The 12,758-nt window shown below is 41.9% G+C and overlaps 1 protein-coding gene across 3 annotated transcripts in view; it reads right to left on the minus strand.

Moving 5' to 3' along the window:
- Positions 1-1,839: 1,839 nt before the first annotated feature.
- Positions 1,840-12,758, minus strand: part of enc2 (ectodermal-neural cortex 2) — a 34,273-nt gene continuing 23,354 nt past the window's right edge. For 2 of the 3 annotated variants that reach the window (XM_019865263.1, XM_019865265.1), the window contains exons 4-11: positions 10,788-11,033; positions 9,709-9,798; positions 6,314-6,477; positions 6,073-6,220; positions 4,195-4,391; positions 3,797-3,902; positions 3,558-3,701; positions 1,840-3,196 (exon numbers count right to left, since the gene is read on the minus strand). In XM_019865263.1, coding sequence (XP_019720822.1) covers positions 2,810-3,196; positions 3,558-3,701; positions 3,797-3,902; positions 4,195-4,391; positions 6,073-6,220; positions 6,314-6,477; positions 9,709-9,798; positions 10,788-11,033 — 1,482 coding nt within the window. In that variant the 3' untranslated portion in view covers positions 1,840-2,809. The remainder of the gene's footprint in view (positions 3,197-3,557; positions 3,702-3,796; positions 3,903-4,194; positions 4,392-6,072; positions 6,221-6,313; positions 6,478-9,708; positions 9,799-10,787; positions 11,034-12,758) is intronic. The other variant, XM_019865264.1, reaches the window with a different exon arrangement.

The following is a 12,758-nucleotide window of genomic DNA, read 5'->3' on the forward strand; positions in this document are numbered from 1 at the left end:
TAAGTCCCATGCAACAAAATTGTAGGATGTTTTTGTCCAGAAATCCACCATCAAAGAAGCCATTGTCTCTGAGGTCTGTGAAGAGGGATAACCAGAACTCCATGCACTGGCTGCGAAGAAACCGCCACCAATATTCAATTCTTTGATTGGCGGTGCTGGCTCCATCCAAGTAACTGTCAAGAGTGTTGCCTGGCGGTATTGGCACCAGGAAACGCTGGAAGCCTTTAACGTGACCATTTTCAGTCCCAAGATCAGCTCGAACGATTCGAGGACAACCCCCCAAACTGTGCACAACTTCGATGTAGTAACCTCCAATCAACTTCGGGTCACTACTTGTTGTGTAGGCATTGAGCCACATTATTTTCCTTGAAAAACCATCAATTGCCCCATTGATACAAATTCCAAATGGTTTCAGTTTGTCATAGGAGTCCATGTGCCATATAAAATTTGGCCCTTTGGAGAAGTAGTTTCGTCGTCTCAGACGTCTTGCTTGCCTTAACGACACTCCTCTCGGATCCAACTCTTTCAGGACCAGACGAACGTCCTCTTTCCTGACAAGTAGTCCATATTCTCTGCACTTACTGTACATCCACCTGTAACCGTGTAGTTGTCCGGAATGCTGCAATTGGTTGCGAATGAAGTCAACCAGGACTCCCAAGTCATTGAACGTTTTCCGACGAAATAGTCCTCTTTGGTTCAGCACTCGCTTCAAATGTCTTTCGCTTATTTGGAAACCGTATTTAACATCAAGAACAGATTTAATGTCTTTGTATTTTAAGCCAATTTCAAAGTAAAATTCTATTAAACTCACGAACGGTTGAACACGCTCCATGATTGTTGTTTTGATGAGACGTACGATGACCCGGAAGCACATCAACGAGCATTAAAAATAAATAAATAAATAAAAGATTGCGAGTTCTTGCAATACTTTGGAATACTTTGCGAGATCTCGCATTACTTTGCGAGATCTCGCAAAGTTTTTTTTTTTTTTCCTTCCATGTCCCCTTAGGGGCTCCGTAATACACAGCTCTCAACGAACGCCGACACGATCTCCACATCCACATCCTGTCTTGGGGTCTTTGGAGCACTACCTAGACCTCTGATCCTAGAATCATCGATCCTTGATTCTATGAGGAAAATTCTGTTTAGGTGCTTGCTTTTATGTTGAGTGCTGTTATCTTAAAATATTGTATACGCAAGTGCCGGACAAAGGATGAAGACAAAAATGCTATTTCCTCAAGTACTAGCTGCACTTACACTGCATGAATTTTTAAAGTGGGGGCAAAAAGAAGTAAGAGACCGTGATGAAAGTGGGAGTGCTGTACATGGGTAGATATGGATCCAATTACATAATATAGCTGCGTCTTAACGTAATAACAATTCTGGCTAAACAAATGACACAACTGGTCTTCATGTACTTTTTTTTTTTTTTGGTATAATGAAAAGCGATGATTTTCTTGTTAAAATAATTCCCCCTGACGCCAGCAAGTATTCATTCTCTGTTTGAGTGTAAAATGCCTCAACTTGTCTGACTTTCAGCCAGTAGGCGAGTGTTACCATTTTCTCCTCAGAATCCGTCATGTGGTTGGAACCAGGGCTAATTATAAATCTAAAATCGTGCATTGCTGCCATCTAACGGTGTGCGTCAGTAAAGTTGTTTCCAAGATTGAAATTCACAGTGGACCTGCAATAGGCCCTCCAATATCCAGCCCAGTTGAACGTTGACTGGAATTAATTTACCATGAATGACGTATTTAAAATTGCAACAGTCATTAGCGAACGATCAAAGGATCCAGTTCTGATTTAATGAACCATTCAGTTTCACACCACATGCAGGTCAGTGTGCACTTCGACTTGAACGCTTTTAATCTTTGAGACACTGAACTCAACATTGTTACTAGAACAATTTTGAGAAACAACCAGAGCTGTAACAGATGTTCTTCATAAAGATTGAGCATGAACAGAATAAAAAGTCTTTATTGTCACTGCATGGTACAGATACAACAAAATTGGGGGGGTGAGAACATAACAAACAACATGTAACAATAAAATGATGACAAGCATATATACAAGCAGGATCAATGTTCTCTGCTCTAATGTGAACTGATCGGTGTGCGGAGAGCTTTGTGATGGGAGCGGCTCGTTTGGCCAGCCAGGAGCCAAGCAGCACTGAGTGGGGAGGGAAAATGAGCATTGACCGCCACAGACTCATTGTTGTGATGGTAAAACTGCCTCTGTGAATGTTGTTCTGGTACTACCTCTGTAGTACAGGGCTCACTGGTAAACGTGTAAAAATAAAAGCCAAGCTGAATTGCTAAAAATAATGTGCGGCACAATGCAGTGTTGGATGAGGAGCTACCCCTTCGTATTTAAATAGTAAAACATTTTGATGAAATTTCAACCTCAGAAAGTACCAAATATTCAATACACTGATTACACAAGCACACATTATAAAACAATTAGTGGTACACTCTCCTGACTTGTGTGTGGACAGCGTGGGATCAGTTCCCACTCAAGTGATGGTGTTGATGTGGGTGTGTAGGGTTGTTTGTCTCTAAGTGTGCCCTGCGACTCGCTGGTGACCACTTTAGGGTGTAGTCCACCTTTTGCCCAAAGTCTGTTGGGAGATATTCCAGCAATCCCCCGCGACCCTGTACAGGATAAGCGGTGTCGAAAATGATATGACATGCTTAATGTGTTGCCATATATATGGTCAACTGTGCTTCTCAATGGCGGTGAAACACAAAGCGCCAAAATACTAAAAGCACTTTGACCAGTCAATCATAATGTACCTCGGGTTGTAATCCACCTAGGCAGGTAGATGTTTCCACGTGCTGACAAAAGCGGTGGGTATCAGTGAATAAGGCACAGTGGTGATGGAGTTCCAGCTGTCAGATGTTGGATCGTAACAATCCAATGTTTTACACCTTTGAGTCCCAAAGTAACCTCCGACCACATACAGCTTATTTCCGGAGGCCACGGCATGGCAGCTCATCCGTTTGGATGTCATGTCGCCAACACGATTCCATTGATTTGTTTCACAGTCAAACCGATAAGCAGAGGCGGCTGTGAATTCGGTGTCACCACCCATGATGAAGATCTGACTCCCCAACACTGCAGCTGCTGTGTAGCGCCAAGGTTGCGGGCACTCAGCTGCAATATTCCAGCGGTTCCCAACAGGGTCATAGCATTGGACCTTCAAACAGAAGACATTGACAACCATTTAATGCTAAGCACGAACATTAACGTATAAGACACCAAAACCTAGACCTGCAAAACTTCAGTCCACTGGCGTTTTTCTTCTTTTGGGGTTGTTTGAAAAAAATCCAAACCTTTGAATAGATTATCAAAATATCTTCACAAACTGCTTTTTTGTCATGCCTGCCTTGAATTTTTTTTCCCTTTAATTTATTTTTAATGTTAAACCCGCACCCCTCCCAAAAATCCAACAAAACAAAACAATTACAGCAAAGTGATCCACTGTTGTCCTCTCTGCCAGGCTGAGTTTTGGCAGACGCTGAAACAAAATGACAACAGCAATATCAAGCAGGACCAACCTTCGAGGCTTTCTCTCTGTGTATGCTGGTGCCCCCAAAAACGAACAGTTTTAATTTGGCACTGACCACCGCTGCATTACTGACACCATCTCTTAAGGGAGCCATCATAGTCCACTTGTTACTAACAGGGTCATACCGCTCAACCTATAAAAATATTAAAGACAATATCACTTACTACCCAATTTTTGGGGGGGCTAGATTAAAAATGTATCATGGTCAAACACAAGACTTTCTCTTACCTGTTTCAAAGAGACGGATGGAGAGGCCGGATAAACCGAGGTAATGGCTGTATGACCTCCAACCACATACAGGCTGTTCTCCAATTCAGCTGAACCATGACCAAATCTAAGTTAGTGCAAGTGACAAAAAAAAAACAAAACAAAAAAAAAACCAACAACCTTAGTGAGGTGTGTGTGTTGTGCCTTTGAAGATCAACTGTGCGTAAGATCTGAGAATGTGGGTTCTGAAGCCAAGGATTACATGAACGTATCTACTCATTATACAATACAATACAATCCATCCTGATTTATGAGGAAAATGCATTTGGTTCACAAATAATACAAATGACTTATTGAATGAAGCAACTTTTCACACTTGGTACCCAAATTACACATTAAATAAATGTATTATAACAGACCTTGCTATAAGCATGGGCGCTCCTTTCGACCATTCTTCATGAACTGTATCATAGATCCAGACATCTTTTGACACTCCATTTTCTGACCCTCTTCCTCCAGTCACGTAAACCTTACAACCAATGGCACACGCACTGAATTCTTTTCTTGGGCTAGGAAGGTCTGCCTTTGGTATGATTTCCTTGGCTTTGTGATCAACCTTAATAGGTATTAATTAGAAAGACAGTGAGAATAAACAACAACAAAAAGAGGTGGTAACAGACACACTCAGGGTGGTGTTATGGTGTCAAGAGTGAATTTCCGTCACCAAATGAGGATGAAACTCCTGCTTCGAACTCAAGAAAGGTTTTCCTTTTCAATTTCAAATTAAATTTTAATCAAAATTATTTTGGACAAAAAAAATGTGGGCGGCCCGATGATCCAGTGGTTAGCGCGTCAACCTCACTGTGCAGAGGTTGTGGGTTTGATCCGAGCTCCGGCCTCCCTGTGTGGAGTTTGCATGTTCTCCCCGGGCCTGCGTGGGTTTTCTCCGGGGACTCCGGTTTCCTCCCACATTCCAAAAACATGCATGGCACTCAAAATTGTCCCTGGGTGTGAGTGTGAGCGCGGTTGGTTGTTCGTCTCTGTGTGCCCTGCGATTGGCTGGCAACCAGTTCAGGGTGTCCCCCGCCTACTGCCTGAACACGGCTGGGATCTCGACTTCAGCACGCCCCGCCACCCTTATGCGGATAAAGCGGATCAGAAAATGAATATGATGGATGGGAAAAAAAATGTGTGCGTGCCTATGTGTACACCGAACGTACATACATTTTTTCATCCTTTGTACTTCTGCATTTGAGTAATGTCTGTCATCTTTTCTCTCTTTTGTGACATTCTTCAAGGGAGATTTACAGTGAAAACACTTTCATCTTCAAAAACTGCTTCTAACGGTTGCATTTCCTAGCGTCCGCCCTGTTTCAGAACGAGCACACTATTTTGACACATGGTGAGCTCCTCCAAAAGAGATCCATTGTGGATCTCTTTTGGCTAGTAAATGGATTTGGCTAGTAAATGGATGCATTTACTAGCGCATTTACTAGCCATAGTTCATGTTTTGTTTTTGTTTATAAACGTTCCCGCTTAATGATCAACCCAGTTTGCCAAAACCATTCTACTGCTATTGCCCTAAAAAAACATAGTTGATGTCAACGGCACTCTTTGTTAAGATTTTTGGTGACGGCATTTCACGTCAACGATGCACCGAGCGTTTTGCAACAAATATTTGAACAAAAGCGATTGTGCAACACATGTACACAAATAATATACCAATACTCAAAGGTATACATTTTTTTTTATCCCCGATGAAAAATGACTAATATTACAGCAGCTCAGTGAGTCACTTCTAATAGTAGTAGAATTAGTCGTAATATTCTTTTTCATGTGTGTCTGCATGACTATATTAGAAGGCCCCCGGTGGCCAAGGGGTGCACACCAGAAGGAGTCGCACAATGAAATGTATTGCAGTGTTAATCTTGATGCACAGGCTGTTAAATAATTTCATTCTAATTAATTATGTTATTACTCAATGTTTCTATGAAGTAATATAGGGGGCTATTTTTCTTTAGTAAAGAACCCAAACAACATTGTTGGACTTTTTTTGAGCGCGGGGTGAATGGATTGATGGCATTTCCAATCATTTTAATGGAACAAAGCAATTTGAGATGTGAGTGTTTTCAGGTACAAGCCTGGTCACGGATTCAAATCAACTTCTATCTCAAGGCACCACTTTATTAGATCATTTTTTCTGAAGTTCAAGTTTAGCATTCAGGAAAAGCGAAAGGTATGTATTTGTGTTATACACAAGTACTTCACCATGACAGGGTGTGCAGTTCCCGTTTTACCTGATATATCTTGTCACACATAAAAGTTTGGCCTCCCAATATCAGCAGGGTGTGCCCTGCCTTGCGCGGTCGAGCACAGGGACCAGTCACAATTCCATCATTTTGAAGAATTCTTTTTTTACATTGCATTGCCTCTTCTACAATTATCCTGAAAACAAAGAAACATCGGAATTTCAGGATGAATGATTCTCATTTAACCAAAACGAATAGAAGGTTGAACAAATACATTAACATCAGATACCTGCTCCTCTTGTCAGCCATTACAAGTTCTTCGCATGCAACAGCCTCCAGGAGACATTCAGAGGGGAGAAGAGCCAACCTTATCCCCCCAAGCAGCTCTGGTAAATGGTGACGACGATTATCCAAGTCATTTCGAACCCATCGCATCACAGAGTTAAACACGACCTACAATTCAAGGAAGCAAGACGAACAAACAGTAAGAACTAACTAATAACTACATTTTTCTGGTCTAACACAAGCTAATACAGCGATGCAAAACTGCCTGGTTCAACGCTATGATTTTACAAAAAAGGACATTGGAAATGATTCCTAGTAGGTCTTCCAATTGTGTCACTAACAAAATGGCATATTGAGATGACACACGTTACACTGTATCTTTGAGTAACCACAGCCAAACCTCGGTTTTCGAACGTCTCTGTCCTGGACCAAATCGGTTTTCGGCCAAAAATTTCGAGTTTTTTATGCCTTGGATGACGACCGAATTTCGGTTCTCGAACAAACTGAGCGCACTTGAATGCGTCACTTGACTCCTCTCGCCTTCCTTACACGAGGAAGTGACGCTTCCTCGTTTAGCGTTCCATGGTGAACAGACGTGTTCAATAAAGATTTTTTTTTTTTTAAAGAGCGTGGTTTCGGTTTTCGAACAGCCTTCTGGAACGGATTATGGTCGAAAACCGAGGTATGACTGTATTAGGTTCGTGAACTACAAGTTGCTACTGTTTTTTTTTTTTTGCTAAACTGACAGCGATAAGCATGAATCTACAGATAAAACAAAAAGTTTGCCAAGGTAGATGAGAGTAAACAATATTTTCATATTCATAATTCATATGACAACTGGCAATGGTGAAGTTCTCCCTCTCCCTCTCCCCCTCCCTCCCTCTTTGCGATGCTCTCACGGCCTGCAGTGAATGCGAGGACTTATTTAACAAACAAAAAAATAGAGTACAATAAAAGATCCAAAATAAAAGAAATGTAATTGAACATCCAGTAACGACTGTCACACTCGCCTGCTGCCCTCCGCCCCCCACAAAAATGACATTACTGTGATGGCATACCCATTAAGAGCGCACCTCGGTGATCTTGGGTGAGCCCATGATCTGCTGGAACCAAAAACGTGAATTACAGTAACTTGACTTGCGATTTATTTATTTATTTTTATTCTGAAACATTTTGCCACAAGATTTCACATCACACTCACACTGTATTTCTGCTTGCGATGTGTTGACAACAGATGTGTGTCTCAAGCGATGCTTTAGCACTCTTGCAGTTCAACGCAAATGAGTTTCCTTTTCCAACTGTTCTACACTTTAACATGATAGCTAATCTACAAACACCATGCAGGACATTCGAACTAGCGATGCCAGATTAACTACATTCTAACTAGCGATAGTACATTAAAAACACGTCACTTCGTAGCTGAGCAATGTGGTGCATTGCTGTCTTTCACACAGATAACCACGGTTTCAAATTCCCGTCATGCCACTAACATTCGAATGGGTATGATAGACCCTAGCTCTGTCCAAATTTATAGGCTGCGTTTTCCGAAGGCCACTTTTTTGGCCGTATGACGTCACTTCCATTGCAACTCGACTGCACCTGGCGTCCAAATTCACATTAAACCTGTACAGATTCGCCACAATTTATGTGGTCCCCGGAGGCTACACGAAAAGGAGCCTTTGAAGGCCTTCAAGGGTCCAGCCTGCAATTTGTCTTTCTAAATTTTGGAAACCACGAGTGGCTGGGTCTCGCCAGATGTGACGTCATGGCGCAGAGAAAGGCGCCTCGAAATGTGGCCTTCTGAGGACGCAGCCAGTGAATTTGGACACAGCCCTAAATTCCAAATCACTGCCTGTGTTAGAATGGCTGGGATCCATCATGAAGGGCATCCTGTGTCAAAACTATGCCAACCAATGACTGAGGCGACATGCCCCTGTGTAAAAATTCACCGGCCGCATTGCAGTGTCACCAAAAGTTGGTGTTAAAGGTCATGATTGAGTGTACAATTGACTTATGTGACCTATAAATTTCTGTGAATGGAGTACAATCAAGCCCAAAATTTCCTGGGCGGTGAGGGAATCCAGCACCCTGAGACTGTGTGCAAGCCGTATGGAAGGAGGCCGGGGACGAGTGAGTGTGAAAGCCACTGTCCAGGATGAAACATCCAAGCTCCGTGAATACATCAAGAAGAAGGCTCCAACGGATGACGTACTCAGAAAATATCTCAGACAATGGGGAACAGAGGACGAGGTGCTGGAAGAGGGACCATCATGGGAGGACAAGCCCCTACACGGGATGAACCACCGGACCTTAACTGAAGTGGCTGAGCTCAATAAGTCCTATCAGTGGCTAGAGAGGGCCAGCCTGAAGGACAGCACAGAAGCACTCATCCTGGCTGCTCAGGAGCAGGCCCTGAGCACCAGAGGCATTGATACCCAGATATACCACACCAGACAAGACCCAAGGTGTAGGTTGTGCAAAGAGGCACCTGAGACGATCCAACCCATAACTGCAGGGTGTAAGATGCTGGCAGGGAAAGCCTACATGGAATGCCATAACCAGGTGGCTGGCATAGTCTACCGAAACATCTGTGCAGAGTATGGACTGGAAACCCCAAGGTCAAAATGGGAAACACCTCCAAAGGTGGTGGAGAATGATCAAGCGAAGATCCTGTGGGACTTCCAGATACAGACTGACAAGATGGTAATGGCGAACCAACCAGATATCGTGATCATAGACAAAGGGCAGAGAAAAGCCGTTGTAGTAGCGATCCCAAGTGATGGAAACATCAGAAAGAAGGAACACGAGAAACTCGAGAAATACCAAGGGCTCAGAGAGGAGCTGGAGAGAGCCTGGAAGGTAAAGGTGACAGTCGTGCCTGTGGTGGTCGGAGCACTCGCGGCAGTGACCCCCAAACTAGATGAGTGGTTGCAACAGATCCTGGGAACAACATCGGACATCTCAGTCCAAAGTCTGGCGCCGACACGCATGGCAGCCTCGGTTACGCGCTCCCTAGTATTATTCCTGTTTTTCTCATTTTCGTGATGTTTTATTTTTTTGCCATGGTATCGTTGCCTTTTTTTTGGCATCTTTGAAAGTTCTCAATAAAATAACTGACCAGTTTTGTCAGTTGCTGCTTGTTGCAAACAGAGTTATTTTAAAATATGTTTGCAAATATAACTTCAGTCACACTCAATCTTTACATCACTGTATGCCAAATTGAGATGACTACGCATCAGCAAACATGGTCATGCGACCAAATTTTGTGCTGGTACGACCAACTGAAAAAGCTAGTCGCATCAGTGCTACGAGTGCCAAGGTGAATGTAGATCCGTGTTCCACAGCATTCAAATTATGAGAAAAATGGTAACATTCAAAAATAAAAACAATATCCCTTACCTGTTCATCTTCTATCTCCAGTTCATCGCTAAGCACAAGTTCCAGCAGCTTTTCTTTCGTCAAACTATAGAAGTCCTCAGATTCTCGTATCTAAAGACCATTTCGCACTTCTTAAAACCAAGTTATCAATATCTGTTCTTTTAGACATAGACCAGAATTTCACAGAGTTGAGAAAATGACAAACAAAAAATAAACATTTTTACTGTCTCATAGTAAACAGTTATATATCATATAGACTGTTCTTAAAAAGTCAGTAGCATGAGACACATTGCATTATTTTCATCAAATCATACAAATTGGTGAGCATTTGGTTGAATTCGCTCTGTGACAGAGCCGAACTCAAAACACCATAAACTTAATTATAAATACTGTATAACATGGTCAGATAGAAAGCAACTTGCCAATCCTTCAGGGATTACAGAGTGGTTGGAAGATAAAATGGCCCTATGACTATCATTTTGTCATGGAGAAACCTCGTGTTCACACACAAGAGAGAAAACTGCAGCCCTGCTTGGGCCACCATTGACAGAAAGAACTATGTCTGGTGTTTAATGCAGTAAGTTAAAAAAAAAAAAAAAAAAAAAAAAAAAAACATCTGCATGAGCTCTTTCTTTGAAAATAACACGTTACAACATTGAGACTCATAGCTATTAATAGCAAGCGGAGAATGCATGTATAAATTTGTTCTTAAAGCTGAATTTAGCTGTTGTAGCTTTTAATCATGTTCTTCTTGTAGTCCAGAAATTACAGTATCGAACTCCTCTACACATCAAAAGAGTGGTTTCACTGGTGGAAGCTCTTTGTTTTTTAAGATGCACCATTGAAAAATTAGGTTGCCAAGGTGCCCAAATTGGTCTCAGTGTAGAGCCCTGATACCTATAAATAAATGTACAGTACGTTTACAATCTTTAGTTGCAGCAGATAATTTTGATTTGGACATTTCAAAAGTAATGCGACAGCGAAAAAAGTGGGTACCCAGATGGAGATTAATGTATAAGAAACGAATCTACTGGGCGACGATACAATTATTTCACCGTTTAACAATTTAGCGGGTGTGTAGTGAGTGTTTGCATGTTTACCGTTTCGTAGTGTAGTAGGCACATCCTCCATGACAGCTCATATAATCGTTTACACTGATGGGCATCTGATAACAGCATCATCCCCAAACAGTTTGAAGAATGAAGGTTTTTTTCTAAAAATTCTGCTGCGGCATCCCGTATGTCATGAAATTGTAACATGTCTCCGGCCTCCAACAACGATTCAGCATTCTCCTCATTTATAATGACTCGAGATGAATAGGCGTAATCCAGCAGAAGCTCCAAGACCTGTAAGAGTAAGAAATTCATAGTCACGTGTACACGCACAAAGACATAAATAATCTTTGAATTTATGTTGGAATCTTAACTTCCATACATTTTGGACATTTCATTGTTACTAAAATAAAACTTTTAACCTGAGGGTAACAAATCATTCAAAATGTTGCAGCGTTATAATTCTGCCTGTATCTTAGATCAGGTAGTTGCCTTCAGTTTTGAATATTTACAGATACAATAGATACAGCACATGATTAAAGAGGAAAGAGCGGGTTTCAGGTATTTGGGATGGAACAACGCGAGACAAATAAAAACCTTTATTCGTCCCAGCATGCAAAAAGGAAAAAGTCCAATGTTAGTGTTGTTAGCCATGACTTTGTAAAACGCTTCCCGGAAGTCCCTCTCGCGCTTGTCAGGAAGGCAATGCCTTTAGGTTTAGGTCGTCTGTCTTTTGGGGAATTGGTCTAACGTTACCATGAAAACAGACATGGCATCTCATATACAGTATACTGTAAATCCTTCATGTAATGGTGCAGCGTTTAACCAACGAGACTTGAAGTTTGGACCTGGAGGATTACAAAAAGAAAACTCAACTAGTTGTTTGATAGAATCCAATCTGCATCCCTACGACCGTCAAAAAGGGCTAACTAACATTGCCTAAAAATAAAAATGTCACCCCAAAAAAGGTTTATAACTCCCCACCCCACCCTAACTTTTTAAAGAAAACATTAAGTAAAAATGACAATGAAAATTAATTGCTTTTACGTCATCCGTTAACACAATTTAACCATGCCTCTTGGAATTAATATATCACTAGTTGTATCAAACATGCATCTGTTTTGCCTCATGAGTTTTAAAAATAAATAAATCCTCACAGTACGTGTTGATTCGGCTGCCATTGTTTGTAGTCTGGGTCAGTATGTGAGCCACCACCGGCTCTCTCTAAAATAAAAGGATTGTGCATTTCCGATGCCCCCGAAAAATATTTTGTTGGCGGAGGCAGGGAGGGTGTTTTTGTTGTTGTTTTTATTTTTATTTTTTATTTTTTTTTTGCAGGGCTTCTACCGGCCTAGAGTCGGCTTTATAAATGATCTCACACAAACGCCGTCTCCCTCCTCTCCGGCCAAGCTCACCAATCAGAAGTGGTATGCTACTCATGACAGGTCATGCACACCAATCCACTCTGAGCTGCTGCTCGGAAACTTTGGGAACATGACAGAGTCTCAACTGTACTTGCTAGCTGGTACAAATTGGCTAAATACTGTGCTCCTGTGTGCAGTGTGTAGAGCAGGTGTCCCCAATCTACGGCCCGCGGGCCGGATCCGGCCCGCCTCCGCATTTGGTCCGGCCCCCTGAAAATACCACAGAGTATTTTGATTTATTTTTCATCGATGTGGATTTGTCTTTGATCATAAAGTTGGGCTTTTGCAATAAAATGTTCCTTAGTTCTGAACCGTTTTCATTATTAACTATTAATTAGTAACTATTTCATAAACACAGATACAATAAGGTGACATTTGGTGCATCTTTCTGTGCCGTTATCTGGCAACGCCAGAAAAAAAAAATCCGAAACCGGCCCCTCTCTCAGAGAACGGGATCATGGCGAAAAGGTTCGGTAAGAGAAAAATAGAATGCGGGGTATTTAACCCAAAGTGGACAAACGATGTTTTTGTTTTTGTTTCTTTCAGTGCAAAGAAACGTCTGTCAGTCTCATCTGTCAAGAGGCGGCTTCATTTT

Source organism: Hippocampus comes, unplaced genomic scaffold (genome assembly GCF_001891065.2).
Source record: "Hippocampus comes isolate QL1 unplaced genomic scaffold, H_comes_QL1_v1.1 scaffold180, whole genome shotgun sequence".
Classification (NCBI taxonomy): Eukaryota; Metazoa; Chordata; class Actinopteri; order Syngnathiformes; family Syngnathidae; genus Hippocampus; species Hippocampus comes.